The sequence below is a fragment of the Phaethon aethereus genome, assembly GCF_964289735.1.
Source record: "Phaethon aethereus genome assembly, chromosome: 8".
NCBI lineage: Eukaryota > Metazoa > Chordata > Aves > Phaethontiformes > Phaethontidae > Phaethon > Phaethon aethereus.
In genome coordinates this window covers 19,748,299-19,765,582 of record NC_138584.1, presented here as the reverse complement: position 1 = coordinate 19,765,582, position 17,284 = coordinate 19,748,299, and the positions used below count along the sequence as shown (strand labels likewise).

The window sequence follows — 17,284 nt, the reverse complement described above, 5'->3', positions numbered from 1 at the left end:
ATAATGATATGACATTGTGCCATGAGTTTTTCATAGCTAAAGTTTAAGAGGTGTGTTTTTATATCGAGTACAAGTTATAGAGCTAAAATGTTACCAAGAACTAAATGGAGATTTTAATCTTAAATATTACAGACATAAAATGGAGATCAAAGTTAACTTCTTGTTCATCTATGACCAAGTTCCCCTGTCTATATATCTCCCACAGATAGCAATTATTTTACAGAGAGCAATGAAAGGGAGGGATATATAGGAAGAATATCGCATTTTAAATCCAGAAAAGCAGTACAGTAATAACATATATAGCAGTAATAGTAATAACGTTCTGAAGCAACTCTTTGTAATGAAACGCTGCCAGGAAAGAAGACAAACTAGATAAACTTTTAATCTCACTTCTAAAATATTATCTGAAAAAAAAATTGAGTTCTGAAATATCCGGGACACAGAACTGCCAGATTGGTTTTTTAATTCTTCAGAATTCTGTATAAGAACCTCCCCTTTTGTATCAGTAAGAACAAGCTTTGAAATATTTATCAGCTAGCTAATGTTTAACCCCTCTATTTATCACGTCTAATTGGCAACTCATATTGCAAAGGGTAATATTTTCATTCTTATTTGAATTTCCCCGTTATATTTTAATTAGCTTTCTAATAGACATTTCACCTTTCTAAAGCTATCACCTCAAAAAGCACAACAAAAACACACTATCAAAATAAAATGGTAAGCAGAGTTGTCACTTTTGTATAGTCAAAGTCTTCTTTCTCATGTTCTTCTTTCATTATATATAAATATTTAACCAGTGATTATTTATGTCACATCAGAAAGCAATACAGAAAACAAGAAAATAAGCCGCTGCCAGAAAACGTGTTTATTTTTGCCATATATCACAAATTAAAACAGACCATGAAAGCATGAGGCATTCCAAAAGGAAGGTGCCAAGTAAGTCTCTGCAAAAGCATGTGCCTACTCACACAGGTATGGCTACACAGGATCTGTCTGTCCCAAAACGACCTAGTTTTTCCTCAAGGTCCCCAGCTTTTTGAAGACCACGTGTTGTTCCAGTGCTCTTTACAGGGGTTGACCTAAGCAACCGGAGAGATTTAAAGGGGCCCGTCCTGGCTGTGCTGTAGTCTCCAAAATGACAAAGGGAAAGGGACTTTGCAGAGCGCCTGCCTGGGGCAGGAGCACACAGCCCGGGGTGGGAGGGTCCTCCAAATTCCTCACAACTACTTGTTGTAGCAAAGAAACAACAGACTGCTACAACTATACTTCACATAGACATGATGATCTTTGGTTTTGGTTCAGACTATGGATCGTCATTTTTGTCACCATAATAGGCAATATTAACATAATTTACATTTCCTTATGATCTCCTGGGATTTTTACGTCCAAGAAGCAATAGTGACGATGTTCTTGAGTGATTATGATTTATTATTTCAATTACGGTAGAAAACAGAGACTCCATTCAAAATCACCCCCGTTGTGATGCAGCTGTCCAAGCACATATTAAAAGACTGTGTCCAGACCAGAAGTCTGCAAATGATTCCACTCAGAGCCATCAGGGAGTGAGTAGAGAGCTCCGCACACGGAGCAGACACACGGACAGGGACGAACCTGGATCGCACACGTATTGCCAGATTTAGTAACAACGTCCCAGGTTCTCCTAGTCATAAGCAGCACTTTTTCTCTCCAGATGAAATAGGTTACCTCCCCTACTATATTCTTTCTTAAAAGACCATATTGCGTGTTTTCCTGATGAATGAGGCAAGTTCGTTCTTCCGTAATGATTTTATCTGTTTTCCTTTCTCTGCACACGCATGTGCCCCAATTCTCCTGGCTTCGTTTTCCTCTCTCTTCACCGTTTTCAAACCCTCTTCCCTCCCGCCTTGCACTATTTCACTCCCTCGCCAGTCACCGTGCTCGCCTCTCCGCGGCAGGGTGTCCTGCTGCTCCCCCGGCACCTCCTCCAGCCTTCCTCCTCCTCCTCCCTTGAAATCCCAGCTGCCGTGGGACCGCCGCTCCCCAACACCACTGAAACTTTCAGAAGCCTCTGACTTCACCTGACTGGCTCACCCTGAGGCTTACGGATGAAAAAGCACTGCATAAATGAGAAGTATTGGTACTGATGTTATTATTATTACTTGCGTATTAAAGGATCGTTATACAAAGCATTTAGCTCCTCCTTCAACAGGTAGCGGAGAGAAAGGAAATACCCCTGCCTCGTCCTCCATAGGGAAAGTGCTTTTGACTGAAGGAGAGCAATGTAACCTGCATTTGTCATTCCTAAGAAATTATAGGAATAAATTGTTTACCCAGGAGAACCATCTCTGGCACTCTTTTGTGCCCGTTCAGTACACTAACCTTGAGGGAATGGAGATGGCTAATTATACTCTTGTCTCTGCAACAAACTGATGGAATGTTATGGCAGAAATGAAAGACAGCACGTAAGCAAAGTATTCTTTTTAAGATAGTTTATGAGAAGTAACAGCTGGAAAAATAGAAAACCAACCCAGACCCAGTGTTGCAGGTAACATCCTGATGTCACTGATGGAGAAACATCATTTGAGTATGAAGAAAGCAAGATTTCGAGACTTCACAAAAACATCTCCTCCTCAGCAATAGCTTTTATGGCCTTTGCCCCTGCGCGTGTGTGCTCAGAGGGTCCGAAATCTCAACTGTGGCTTGTCTTTTCAGTAATGACCAGGTAGGGCCCCGGCTGATTTAGACATGCCTGCATCTTTATGTTCGACCCCATTAGTGAAAATAAGATCTAATTTCCCAATTATTGGGATGAAGCAAGGGATGCTAAACATCACCAAAGCGTGCTGCAGCATTTCATTAGCTTTGTGAACTCTCACAAAATAATGATTCTGGTAGTAAATTTGCAGCACAGCGAAGGGAAAGAGCAAGTGAATAGAACAGGGTGGGAGAGGGGATGAAGAGAGGGCAAAAGGGATAGAAAAGGAGGGAAAGAAACACTAAAGACTTATTAAGTCTCTGGGGTACAGAAAAAGACATTTCTTGGAGAGGAATGGATTTTTTTTTTATATTTTAGCAGTATAAAGAAGTAAAACTAGGGGGAACAAAAGGAAATTATGTTTAAATCAGAGGATAATTTTTACTGTGATAAAAAATAAAGTAGACAGAAGAGAAGATTTCTGAGGAGATATATCAAAGGAAAAAGAAGCAGCTGTTTCAAGTGATCTACACATAAAATCCCATCACCTCTGGGTTAAAATGTTGCACCTGGTCATAACAAATAAATGCAGACATTATCCCTAACATGGTCAGACTTCTATACATCCTCTGTTAGAGACCTTGATTGGCTGTCTTTACCAGGAATTATTTGAAAGGAGTTACAGCATTGGAAATGAGAAATGCTTGAGGGTGATTTTTATATGTAGACATTTATTGGTTAATATATTTACTTGGAAATCGATCTGCCCTGTGCACAAAATGGAATGAATGGGGTCCTTTCACGTAAATGTGATGATTAAGATGGTAATACCTAATACCAATTAAAAAGCTCTTTCACATTCCTGTGAAAAAAAAGTATTTCACATGGTTTCCATCTTTTAATACGGATTAAAAAAAATAAAAGTTTCACTGGAAGTGCTATATTTATTTCAACTATTATTAGAAAATTAGATCAACATTTCAGATGTAAAACTGAGCTTAAAGAAAATCTGTCTTGGACTAAATGCAAGTATAAGTCAAAGTTCTCTGTTTCATGAGATTAAAAAAATGCTTGAAAACATTCAATCCCTCTTTCTTGGTGGGTCAGCCACGCATCTATCAAATATACAGACCATCTACTAATATCAAAGCACATTCTGCCAATGGCTTCTCAGATTCCAGCGTTGAGAGGAAAAAGCTTTTACATTGACATTTGCATTACAACCACTTGAAATAGCCACTTCTTCTTTGTGTTGCTGAGGATTAATAGGTTCTTCTTGGCTAGCACCATAGATATTTCTCCTAGCTTTGTCAGTCAAACACAAGCCAAAAATAGAGCTACGAATATTAAATAAACTTTCTAAGTTGTTTTCTTGGCTGCTTTTTTTCAGGTGCGAAGTAGCTTTTACTGTTTGTTTCTTGCATGGATTTTTTTTCAATAGATTCACACCTATGAATATGATACTATAATTTTTGTTTGCTTATTATTTCTCCTAATGAAAGGTTACTGGTCTAAATGTTCTTTTAGAGGTTTAGCTTGCTGGCTTGTAAGTGCAAGGAAAAGGCAATGCAGACACACATGATTAAAGAACATCTACTGTAATCCTCTGAGCCTGGAACAACTCCTCATTCATGGCACTAGCAATAAAAAGAAATCTAAGACAGACACTGAGAAGAAATTGGAGCATTTAAAGGCTTAAGCTCTGGAAATACCAGAAACTACTGGAAAAGGCGGTAAGAACAATTCTATGTACATCTGGAAGCAGTAAGTGTTATTTAAAAGCAAGTCAACCAGAAGGAAGTTTTCCTTCTGAAAATAGCAAGTGCTGATGCATTTGGCATATTTAAACAGTTTTCAGCAGTCCAAGCAAAGGAGGATATATTCATGAAGCTGTTACAAAAAACTGAGGAGTATAGCATTCTAAACAAAAATGAAGCATATGAAAGTTATATGCTTTGAACCTGAAGGTTTAAAAGTATTTTGTAGTTTATAAGATTGGGGAGCCAATTTTATCTGTTACAAGTGTTACAGTAAAGCATGGAATTAGCCTGCCTTAGGGTAAGATCTAATGAAGATTTGTAGATTAAAAAGAAAAACCAACCTTCCAATTTTAAAAAGCTACTGGTTTTCAACAGAAAGTGGATCAAATAATACAGAAATAGACTCCTGGGAGAAGCAGACTCTAGATGAAGCAATTTAGAATCTGCCAAGAAACTAGTACTTGCATAAGTGTTGAACTGGACAGTGCTCTGACACCTTAGATATGACCAAGAGCTCAAAATAGCGTAAGACAAAGATATTAGAGGCAGAAAAGCACAAACAGCTTCAAATCGTAAGCAAGGAGTAACAACACAAATAAAGCAGATGGGAGAATTAATTGGCTGCCAGCACCAGGGGTCTGAACCACAAACAAACCGCGTGTTGCTGATACCTCTGCCTTGGATGGCTGTTTTCTTAAGAACAAAGGACACTTGCAGAAGAAGATGGTGTGTGCAGAAGAAATAACAGCCATGAGAGCAAATGGGACGTAGTACCTTCAGTTAGTCATATGTGCACAACTCCCAGTATCTCCAGGAACTGTGCTGCAACCCTAAGAGAAAATCAGAGGCTGTAGGAAGATGAATGGGTAAAATTCCAGGTTTAGGAAACTGATTTTGTTTCTGCTTAAAAAATATGCTTCTAGATACAAATAATAAACCAGGAAAAAACATCTTAGACTGTTTTTCTATTTTTAGATGGCACTACTAGAAATATTACAGCTGAAGAGTTGATTATGCATTAAAAAGGTTTTTAGTTCAGCTTCTTTACCCAGTACAGTGATATGTGACAGTGGGACACAATTTACAGGACATGCCTTTGAGTAGAATACAATGAAGCTTAGATTCAAATGTGTGACTACTAATTTGCTGGGTGCAGAGTATGTACAAAAGCCTGGTGAACCCTTTGTGTGAACTCTCTTAGAATTAAAGTGACTTTCATTTAACATAGCATATTTCACTTCCAAAGTGAGTGAGGCTGAACTGAATTAAGGTCATTTTTAATTCTGAAGATAAATACATACAGAGGCATTTAATATAGCTTAGTCTACTTTAAATTAACAGCTGTAATTAACTTGGAGATCTCTGTAGAAAAGACATAAAAAGAGAAATTAAAAAACGCCACTATTTTTTTTTTAATCTTTACCTGTGAAAGGTAAATGATTCAGAGTCTTAATATACAGTAAAGATGAACAATCAGTATGATATTGATCACGTCTCAATTATGGTAAGTATGCAGATAATGAAGTCAACTACCCTGGAAGTGTTTTACTATATAGGTTTTTTTAAACAGCTATGCATTTGAATAACTTTGACTACGCAAGTAGTATTTCTATTCAAATCTGTGTGACTAGACTAGAATCTAATGTCAGACAACTATACCATCAATTTTAAGTTTCTTTCCTTCTATAGTTCAGGCGCAGCAATCCAAATATGTTGCTGAATTACTAAAAATACAAGAACAACATGTGCAATTACATTTTTTGGGTTTTTTTCTCTACTTGATTTTTGTACACAGTCAACTATTCAGAGGTGCAGCAAATCAAGATAATATAAAATATCTTGCTTTTCTTAGGCTGAGCAATCTACCATGGATTAAAAAAAATTGGGACACCTCTGTAGAAAAGCAAAGCACTTCTCTGGATGTGGATAAGGAGACTTTTAAAATGAGCCTGATGGCAACCAGATACCCACAAAAGGATCACAAAGTCAGTTAGTTACAGAGGCAGGTCATTAAGAATTTTCCTTAACAGTAATTAGCAATTTCTTCTGAATCACAAATACGCAGGCAGTATCTTCTACAAATATGGAATAATCTACAGAACAACTATAAGCAACTGAAAGAAGTGCTGCTTGGCTGATAGCAAGAGACTACACCCCCTCTCCCGAATAATCATTGGAGATAAAGGCCAAGGGCTGAGCAGCTGGACTTGCCCATTAAGGAAGTCTGCAAAAAACATGTCTACTCACAGGACATTGATCAGAAGACAGCACCTGCCACCTCCTATGAATGAATACATAGCCACCATCCATAGAACATTTGCCAAATGCTGTCTTGTCAAGGGGAAATACTGACAGCAAAAGCATAGCCCAAACATACCTGTTTCTTTAAATTATGTTTAAAACATCAGGAAAAAACTCACCTTGCAACTTTATGGCTCTTGAGAGGTTTGTGGTGAAATAAGTGCATTTAAATATCAATAAGGGAATATAGAAACCCTTTGCTTCTATGTTTACATGGTTGTTTGACCAGTGGCTGTCTTGGGAAACATCGAATGACAAGGGAAGAGTGACAGTGGTGAAGTGTTGGCTGTAAACTTCCTTTAGAGCTTCTTGCTTTAAGTGTACCTAGTCACGTTCAAGGAAGCCCGAGCTTCCCTTAATTAAGAACCTGTCCTTTGAACCAAAATGTCGCTCAAAACTGTAAAAGTTGCAGTGTGCGGAACACTTTCTGGGGCTCCAGATTCTTTCTGGATTCACAGCTGGAGGGCATCAGAGAACATTTTTCAGGAGATCTGGCAGAGCACGTTGTTGGCCAAGTTGCTGTAGTTCCACGGTGGATTCAGGGGCTGGCAATCTCCGGTATTGTGGAAACACGATGTAAGACCTTTCAGTCCTCTCTGTGAGGATGGGCCCTCAACAGGAATGAGCTGGGCATCGGTGGATTTGGTCTTACCTGCACAAGGACGTACTTCATCGCTTTCTGTATAGCTAGTGCAGGGAGCAGGGGGAATTGCCATAGTCCTGGCTGTCATCCTCTCCTTAGCACATCTACATGACATAATTGACATATTCTTGGCAGGTCTGAAATTATGCTGCAGTGACGAATATTCCTGTTTCTGGGTCAGAAGCTGTAGAATTTGGAAAATAACTTCCATATTCACAGAGATACATACGCTTCTTGACACGTTAGCAACGTAACATGTTGAAAAAACATCCCACGCTGGCAGAGCAGGGGTTAGCTGAGAGCAGGACACGTGCCAGTAGTTTGGAACAACCTGAAAGGAAAACAAAGAGTTAAATTCCAAATATATCAGTCTATTTAGGAGTAGAGAAGGAGGCTGCCAGGGGTATTCAAAGATACAGGAATGTGGGATTTGGGGAAGAGCGGTAAAATCAGTGTTCGGACCCTGTAATTTACAGGCACCGCCGCAATGGGAAGGCAGGCTGGCCAAATAAAGAGAATTACAGCTAAGGCAGGTACATACTCATAACCTGAGCAGAACCTGCATCCTCAGCGTAAGAATTACCAGTACAGATGGGCAAAACCAATCTATATATGTCAATCCCTTGCAATGCAGGCACACCTTAAATGCGAGGGAAGGAAATTAAGATGCATAGTGACTTAAATTTAGTGACTTGTTTTAAATGTCGATTGAAAACAACGGTTGTAGTTGCTACAGAAATGCCACTGTCTCATCTAGAAATTGGAATGCTTGTGGAGTGAAATGATACGTGGCTCCAGAAGTAATTACCGTGTGAAAAAGCAATTTCCATTAAAAGCACATGAGAGTCTTTGTTCTAAGAGAAATTTATCTTTTCTGTCCTGATATGACCCTTTACTTTTTAGTTCTGAGTGTGTGTAGAGTGGAATATGCAAGTTTCATGAGGGAACCGTACATCTGCTACAGAGCTTTAAGTTTTATCAGAGAAAAAGACTGGTCTTGCTAGGATATTCCTAACCAATAGTTCCCAACAAATATGTAGAAAAGTGGATTAAAACCTGCTGTGAGTCACTGAAACTGCATCATTAAATGTGTATATCGTTCTAAAACTGCTGAGATGACTTTCTTATAGTACAGCTATTTTTTAAAAATCTTACACAGATCAGCAAAACACATGACACTTGAATTTTTTGGATTGCACCATTACTGAAATATTCTAACATATCCAAATAGAACATTTTTCATATTTGCATGATTTGGTTTTTTAACCAATTGTGTTGCAAAGAAAGAAGACAAACTACTTTTGTATGAGCAGTGATATGAGGCATTTCAGCATCAAAGGGTTATATATAAGAAAACCAAAGAATTTTATATAAGAAAACCAAAGAATTTTATATAAGAAAATTAAAGCAAACTGAAGATTAGGGCTAGAATAAGAGTCAGTGCTCTGAATGCTAACTAAACATATATACATAACATATAATCTATACTACATTGCTCTGTTCTGCAATTAATTAATGAATATTAACTTGTTAACACAGCAAAAGTTGTATAAGTGGTGTGAACAAGAATGCAAATGTCCAGCGCTAAGTCGTGGTTTCTGTTATCTTTGCTTAGACAATGTAATGCTAGGATCGTGGAAGCAGTTCATTTAATGTTTCACAGCACTGTTGACTTATATTTGTTATGTTTTTGATTATGACAGTGTTTGTGTATAATCATTTATGCAAATCCATCAGTGCTGCATGTGTATTCAGAGCATGTGCTTATTTGAGAACTAGCGTCATGCATTGCTGCACATACGTATGTGGTGCTAGGTGCGTATACATAGGATTTTGCTGGAGTGTGTGCAACGACCAGCTGATCCTTGTCCACCAAATCCCAACGGGCAGTAATGGCTATTGGACCTTGGTGGACCCTCACATATGGAGCCTATGCAGCATAATTTGCAAGTGAAGGGATGAGCTGTAATGCCAAGAATATGCTAAAGACGCTGCAGCATATCTCGTTTGTTAGTGATGCTGCTCCTGTCGTCTTAAGGATATCAAAATGCCTGTCAGCACCTGGATGAAAATCAGCTGACTCAGATTCAATCCAGCCAAAATTAAAATTATAATGGCTAGAGCAGGGAAAACGTTTAAAATGGGGGTAACATCTTTACCTATCTGTGATAGCATCTTCAGACATTTATTTAAATACTACAGCACCTTGGATTTCTTTTTTTTTTCATTGCCTGAGTGATCAAGACGGTCGATGGTCATCTTTTCCCAAGCTTAACTTCTCCTCCCGGTGCAAATCTGGCCATTGCAATCTATACGTCCTTCCCTGGCAGAGTGAATTACCGGTAACTCACTGAACCTCTGGGTAAGTGTGTAAAGAATGCAGAGACTCCAGCTTTGTCAAAGTGAGACAGCCCTCTTCAACAGTAGTAGCTTCACTGTCCCCAATGGTTTGCAGGTTATTTCCTCTCTATGTCCAAGTCTTGTTTCTGATTTTCAAAGCAATAAAGACCTGGCTTCCCCAGAGACTGCTTCTTTAAAAATAAAAACACAGGTACTCCTCTGAAGCGAGCAGTATCACACAGATCAGGATAGTGCAAGTGAAAAGGTGAAAAATCAAAAAGTCCCTTAGCTGAAGTGTTCATTGATAGACCTTCAACCTACAAAACATCAAGATAATTCAGGTAAGTGTTCCCAGAACCTTGCAGCTGGATAGTCCAGGCAGCTTGTACTGCTGTCAGGGTAGAACCACACACTGGCTAGATCTGCCCAGTGTTCCCATGCACCATACTCCACGGCACAGTCTCAGGAGACTGGAAATTTCCCAGAGGTATCTGCTTTAGTGCACTTCAGCGTATGTGTATAAAACCATGCCTTACAGAGAGTAAGGTGATTCAGTATTAGGCCGTGACAGCGTGCACTGCACTGGCAGACAGCCCACAGTGTCAGGAGAGGATTTTGATAGCCCCTGTGAAAGATGGTAGCCAGACGGCTGCCACCAGAGCAATTCATGCAGCCTGCAGCCTTGGGGGAGGAATGCTGTCAGAAGAAGCGGGGTATCCCATAAATTGTCCCAAGCAGAATAGATACCGTTTGCGATCCAGAAGATTAGCGCTTCTGCTCTCTACTCTCCCCACCTTAAGGCACATAAAGTAGAGCCTTCTTTTTGATGAGAATTTTCTTCCAGAGCTAAAACACATTTAGCTAAAATGCTAAAGCATTTCACGTGGTAAATATATGTATTTAAAGAGAGCTATCATCAACTTGAAAGTCACAATACCGTTTCAAAATGCATAGCTATAGCTATTTATGACATGAGTAGCAGCAAAAGGGGGGAGGAAAAAAAATCTTTCCTGGCAGCTCGCTCACTTTCTGCATTTCTTTTTTCTATAGTCTGTTGAGCCACCTAAAAACCGTCTTGTGAACGGGCGGCAAGTGCGGGTTTCCTCGTGTACGCTGCATGCTGCAGGACACCGCCGCGGGGTGGGTGTCCCCGGGCCGCCGGGGATGCTCGGGGGGATGCGGCCGAGCGCCCGGCGCCGGGAGGCTGCAGCCGCAGGGCCGCGGCGCGCTCGGCCTCGCAGGGTCACCTTGGGCACGGCGCGCCTCGCCCCCGCCTCAGCCGCTGCGGCCCGCGGGCGGGCCGGCCCTCCGGGCGGCGGGCGCGCTCCCACGCTGCCGCCCTGTGAGGCTGGGCGCTGACCGGGGGCACGCGGAGGCGGCGGCGCCCCCGCGGCGGGCGCGGAGGCCGAGGGCAGCGCGCCCGCCCCTGCCCTCCCGTGAGCCGCTGTCGGCGCGGGCGGGCGGGCGGCGGGCGCCGCCCAGGGCTCCCGCAGCCCCCTCCCTCGGGCCGGGCGGCCGGGGCAGCGCCCCCCGCCTGAGGCGGCGGCCGGGGCCGTGGACAGCGCCGTCCCGCGCCCCGCGCGCCCCCGGCGGGCGGCGTAGCGGGGAGGAGGCGCCGCCCCGGCCGTCATTTCCGCCGTGTGTCGGGTGTGGGGGAGGGGGGCAGAGCGCTCGCCTCCTCCTCCGCGGCGGCCGGAGACACAGAGACCCAGCGCGGGGCGAGGGGAACCAGCCGCCGCCGCCGCGCCCGCGGGCCGCGCCGCCCCGCTAGCCGAGCCCTGCCCCCGCCCGCCGCAGCCGCCCGGCATCCTTCCCGCCCCCCGGCCCGGCCATGGGGAACGCAGCCACCGCCAAGAAGGGCAACGAGATCGAGAGCGGTGAGTGAGGGGGATCCACCGCCGCCCCTGCTCGGCGGCTGGCTCCGCTCCCCGAGGAGGGGCCGGCGGGCCGGGCCCGCCGCACCCGCCCCGCGCCGCCGCCGTCGCAGGCCCTGCGGCCTAGCGGCTGAGGCGCCGAGCCCCCCGCCCCGCGCAGGCCCGGCCGCCCGCCGGCCCCCGGCTCGGCGCGGCCTTGCTCGGCGCCGCGGGGAGCCCGGCCCGGCCCCAGCCTGCCGCCGAGCCGCCCGCCGCGGGGCTTAGCGTCTCGGGAAGTAGGCGAGATAAATCCGCCCGCGGCCGCTGGGCCGAGGCCGCCACTGGGCCGCGCGTCCCGGCTGTCCCGCAGCAGGTGTCCGTCCCCGGCGAAGGAGGAGCTGCTGGCGGGGCCGGGGTGGCGGCGGGCAGGTGTCAGCGCCGCCGCCAGCCTCCATCCTCGCCCCGGCCAGCTCGTTTTCCCCACCCCTGAACACACCCTTGCCGGCGGGGGAGGCCGCCCGTCCGCCGCGCTCCGCTCCCTCTGCGGCGGGAGGGCTTTCACCCTGCTGCGGGGAATGTGGGTCAGAAACGGCGAAGCCCGGCCGGCCCTGCCCACGGCCCCGCGCAGCCCCAGCCCCGCGGCATGTTTACCTCCGGGAGAGCGCTGGGTGCGAACGTTGCTCTCCTGCTCCCTGGGCAAGATGGAAGACAAAAGCGTTGATCTGCACTTGCCATCGCGGGGTGGTTTTTGCTATTGTTTTTATTTCCAAAGTATTTCAGGATAATCTTTAAATAATATAAAGCCGTTTCAGTTGTTGGGGGGGGAACCACCCAGACTTCATTTTTAGTAAGTTAACTTCCTTTGCTTCTAGTGGAAAACTTCGGGTATGTTTGTGATGGATAAGAGCAAAGACAAGATGTAGAGAGTGGCCAGTTGTGCAAGCTCAGTGTTCCTACAACAACACCCTTTGTTACTGGAAATTCTGTGGGCGTTATTAAAATGGGAAGGAGTTTAAACATCGAAGTTACTTTTTGTTGGTTTCTCTCCCCCCCCCCTTTGTTTACTTTTTGTGCGTTTACTATTGAGGTCTGGGGTAGAACCTGGTAACCCGATTTGCATAGGCCGGTGCCTGCCCACACAGCATTCCTCTGGCTTCCTGGGGATCTGCTTGGGTGCCTCCAGCTGTGGGGCCAGGGGCTCGGCGCGACCTACCCAGTTCTGCTGTGTGGTTTTGCTTTTCAGTTCGTACCTCGTATCTCATCATCATTATTATTATTATAATTATTATTACTACAGATTTCACAATCCAAATGTTTCATGAGTATTTAACCATTATTGTTTAGTAGTTTTATTTAACTGAGTGCATTAAGTTTTGATAGGGAGTATTTTAGCCCACCTATAAAGATATGTGTGAAGAGAGAGAGAGGGTGGGTTGGTTGAAGTACTTCAGCTGACAAAACACTGCATTTTTGTACTTTATAGTAGCTGTCTGGCTATTAGTCTGTGCAGTTAAATAACACTACACCACACAGTGTTTACTTCCATTTTCATTAATTCTTCTGTTACCAAATACAGTGATTTTTAAGTTGCAGAAGGTGTTTGCTTCAGAACTCTTCGCTCTCCCTTTGTTAGAGTTTAAAAATTAAATGCTGCTGGAGATGTCAAGCTCAGATGTTCAATTACGCAGTATATTTAGCAGCAAAAAAGCTCTGTAATGATACAACTTCTGTAACTAGGAGAAGAAATTGATCATCATTGACATACCGCTGGGAAAGGCCAGGATTCGCTTACTATGGAGGATCAATACTATATGAATACTACACACATAATAAATTATTAGAAGCAGCATTTGGTTTATTGGCAGTGAAAGTTGATGTGTAATCTATTTATACCATACAGGGTAACTAAAAACTAAAGAAACATAAAATGTGATGGAGCTTTAATATTTCTGGTGCATATTTGCATTGTTGAGCCAGTTTTCCTGTTTTGTGTGTTAAGTGTCCATAGTAGCACATATTCCAAACTTCAGGACACTGAAAATGAAGTTGTTTGAAGTGGTAACAGAAAAATATACAGGTTTTACTTGTAAAAGCGATGTCATGCCCTTGATCCACGCGTGGAATATATGGTATTGTGTGGATCAAGGGCATGCTAAGGTCCCTGAAAGAACAATGAAGGGTAACGCAGCTTCCACTGATAACTGTACTTACTAGTTCATGAAGTGTAATTTGAGACCTCTTTCACTCTCTGTGGTCAGCACAGTAAATGCTCTTCACCTAACCATGGCCCTTACATTCTTGTTTATTTTAGCTTTCCATGTATATTCAAATATGTTCAGTACTGGTTACTTCACTCGGGCTGTCAAGAGGGATAAAGCCAGTTGTATGTGAACACCCGTAGTAGAATGGAGCAAGTGTTCAGAGTACTTCTAGGCAGAAGTTGCAGGTGAATGAAATCTGAATGCTGGTTAAGTTTCTTACCTACCAAAAAAGTGAATTAGGCTTGCATAGCTGGGAGGGCAATATATGTATGTGGATATACAGAAGATGGAAAGCTGCAGGATAGGCCGTTACGGTTTTCTTTCTATGTCCTTCTGTTCCAGGTTCTTCTGACATACAGTGGATTTTGATTTGGAGGACCAAAATTGAAAATGGTCCTTTACTAAAGAGAAGCTTAAGGATTCTGTACCCGTTTTAAACTCCATACCTGCTTTAAGTGGGTTCACAGTTTTCCACAGGGCACAGCAGCCTATGAATTCTGAGGGACTTTTAGAACAATAATATAAGTGTTTTTAATTTGAAATCTGAAGAGGCATAAATGTCAGTTGTCTTAAAAGTTTCTCTAAGTTTGTTCCCTCACACTAGTATTCATTTAATTATTCACTTTGTTGTTTGGGGTTTTATTTCATCTACTCAATTTACAGTAGTTGAGAACTTCTTTTGCAACCTATGAGTTAAAAATGTCAACATGTGTTAAATTACATTTTAAAAAAAGGGGGAGGAGCACAGGGATTCTACCTTAACTTGTTGCAATCAGTGTAGGAAGATGTTAGCTTCATTAATATTCATTATCTTGGAATCATTTGTTAAAGTACCACACAACATAAAAGAAACATAACTACAACACATCTCTGAGTTTAAAAAAGGTCACATAGTATTCTTTAAATACAGTGAGTGGATCTGATACTTTTAAGATCATTATTGATTCTATATGAAGCAGGAATGTTTTAACTTTACTAGGACTATTTTCTAAACAGGAATGACTGTCAGCCCTGCAAATTGTAAAGTTTGTAGAAAGTTTTACAGCTTTTTCTTCTGATAACTTGATAATACAGATTTTTGAAGTAGTGACTACATATAGCTCTGAATTATTTACCCCTTTAGATATGCACGGTAACGTCATACATGGTAGCAAAAAATTTGTTTAGAAAATAATAGTAATCTTTCTTAGTGTTTTGTTTGGATTTTTGTTTGTTTGTTTCCTGGATTCAAGAATACTTAGCTGTATATTGTCTGTTTCTTTTTTTTTTAATTGCCGAACTGGATTAGAGACCAGGTGATTAGAATATACACTCTTCAGTGACCGGAAGATTTGTGTACACTCTCTTCTTTCAATAGGTCTTGAAACCACACGGGTTTGGCTTCTGAGTTGCATTAGCTGGGGTTCAAATGGTCTTTGCTTATTTTTCTACAGCAATATGTGGTAGTAAATTGCTCTTAAAATATATGTTTAAAACTAAACTATACATGATTTTCAGAACAATTCTGTACACATTTTCTTACCTGGTAGCCAGATCTCTAGCTTCCAGTGGATGAGGAATTTATTAATCTAACATGACTTTACTAACTTTGACTTCTGTGGTCTTTAAATAGCCAAGTACAGCGTGTGTGATGTGTGTTCTGCATGTGAGTTTTATGTTCATTCACTCCTCCTCCTCCTCAAAGTGTTCCCACTACAGTATCTGCCAGAATTCCTATTATAGTTAATTCTTCTCTTTTTAACTCTTATAATTATTCTGTAAGTAGTGCTCCTTTGAAATGTGCTTGACAGGAAGATGCAGCCTTCTTAATTTTCCTTTGCCAGTAGATTTTCACCTCCTCGGGGCATTTCTTAGAAATTAAACTTTTTTTTCCTTATTTTCTTGTGCAGTCAGCGCTGGGTCATTCTGCTGTATTTCTCATTGGGGACCCAGAGAGACCAGAAGTTTGTTTCTTGTAAGGACTGGATGAGGCAAAGCTCTGTCACTGCTGATCTTTATTAAATTAAAATTGGTGAAGTAGAGGTGAAAAGCTCTGTGTCCATTACTATTCCAGGCTTGCTGATCCCCTGTCACTTTTCCAGAGACCCTTGTTTCAGTGGTTTTGATGGGAGTGTAGTTTTGTTCATCAGCTGTTGTCTCTTTTTCTTTTGCTCATTGTGTTTATGCTCTCTGATTTTGAAATGGATAGCTTTTGGAGCCTTGTTTACACATTTTAGAACATCAGCTATGGTATGTATTGTATAAAGAGTAATTAACAATGTATTTTCCAGTGATGCTGGAAGGGACTGTATGGATAACATCTCTAAACAATGTATTTAAAGCTTCTTTCCTTATATTTTTCAGCTTGTATTGTCTCACTATTGATCTATTAGGGTTTCAGCCATATGTAACTCCATCATCTGAAAATCAGAAATAGTTATAATTGCTTGCTGAAGAAGTATCTAAAAATTCCTTTGCTATAACCACCAATTTAAGACTACCAGTATGCTCCATCTGAAAAGAGGTACCATCTGAAAATTCTATTTTAATTAAAAACAAAATGCTTATTCACAGCTTGGACTAGCAAAGAGTGAGGCTATAATTCAATACATGATAACACAGCATAACAAAAGGTCAGAAGGACCCCCAGGTGATAAAGTAGTTTATATATTTAGCTGTTATAGTTAGGCCTTTATTACAGGCTTAGACTGCTTTAAACACAGAATATTTTAAATTACTTGATGTTCACTTGTTGCTGGGTTACTTTAGTGTTTGTTCATTTACCCATATATCCACATCTGTAGGAATGTATCATGAAAAATACTCAGATTTCTTATACTTTTGTCAACAGTCACGTTGTTTGTTAGTGTAATTAAGGCTGTGTCTGTGCTGCGAAAATTCACGGTCTCATTGGTATAGGGAGCAGAATGTGGACAGAGGAGTGGAAAAACTGTAAGAACACAACACTGCAAGTTATGGTGTTGTGGGCTGCCCTGCCCGAGTGGAGGGTGTGCTCCCTGCCACATGAGAGGCTGTCGGGGAGTCTTCTCCAGTTAGTTAAGTTCTTCCGTTACTGACACATCTCTCCTTTGGACAGAGCTGTGGAAAGGCCTTTGGATGGCTGTCAGATTTTACGTGTTTTGCCTGCATCCTTACTGTAGACGTCATGACGGGCTTGTTTGCCCAGAAGCTTTTTGTTGTTGTGTTTTCAACTACAGCAGTTAGTTTAATAAAGGATATTGTCTCAGCTACACAGCAGGTGAGTTCTGGATCAGATGCAAGTAGAGGTATTTTTTAATCAGTGCTTCCGGTCATTTAAGCTTGCAGAGTTTTCAGTGTTAGGAACCTTGAGTCGGTGGAGTTTTTTCTTACAAACTTGTGAAACCTAGGGCTAGAACTTGTCAAAGAGTCTGCCCTGCAGTGCTGCTCTCAAGCTTTGCTTTTGTTACAGGTGCAAGGTGTTATTTAATAAG

The 17,284-nt window shown here is 42.3% G+C and overlaps 1 protein-coding gene across 1 annotated transcript in view; it reads left to right on the top strand.

Annotated features, from left to right (window-relative positions):
• Positions 1-11,549: 11,549 nt before the first annotated feature.
• PRKACB (protein kinase cAMP-activated catalytic subunit beta) overlaps positions 11,550-17,284 on the top strand; it is a gene marked incomplete at both ends in the record, with an annotated part of 71,211 nt that continues 65,476 nt past the window's right edge. Inside the window, one exon of the mRNA XM_082002663.1 lies at positions 11,550-11,595. Coding sequence (XP_081858789.1) covers positions 11,550-11,595 — 46 coding nt within the window. The remainder of the gene's footprint in view (positions 11,596-17,284) is intronic.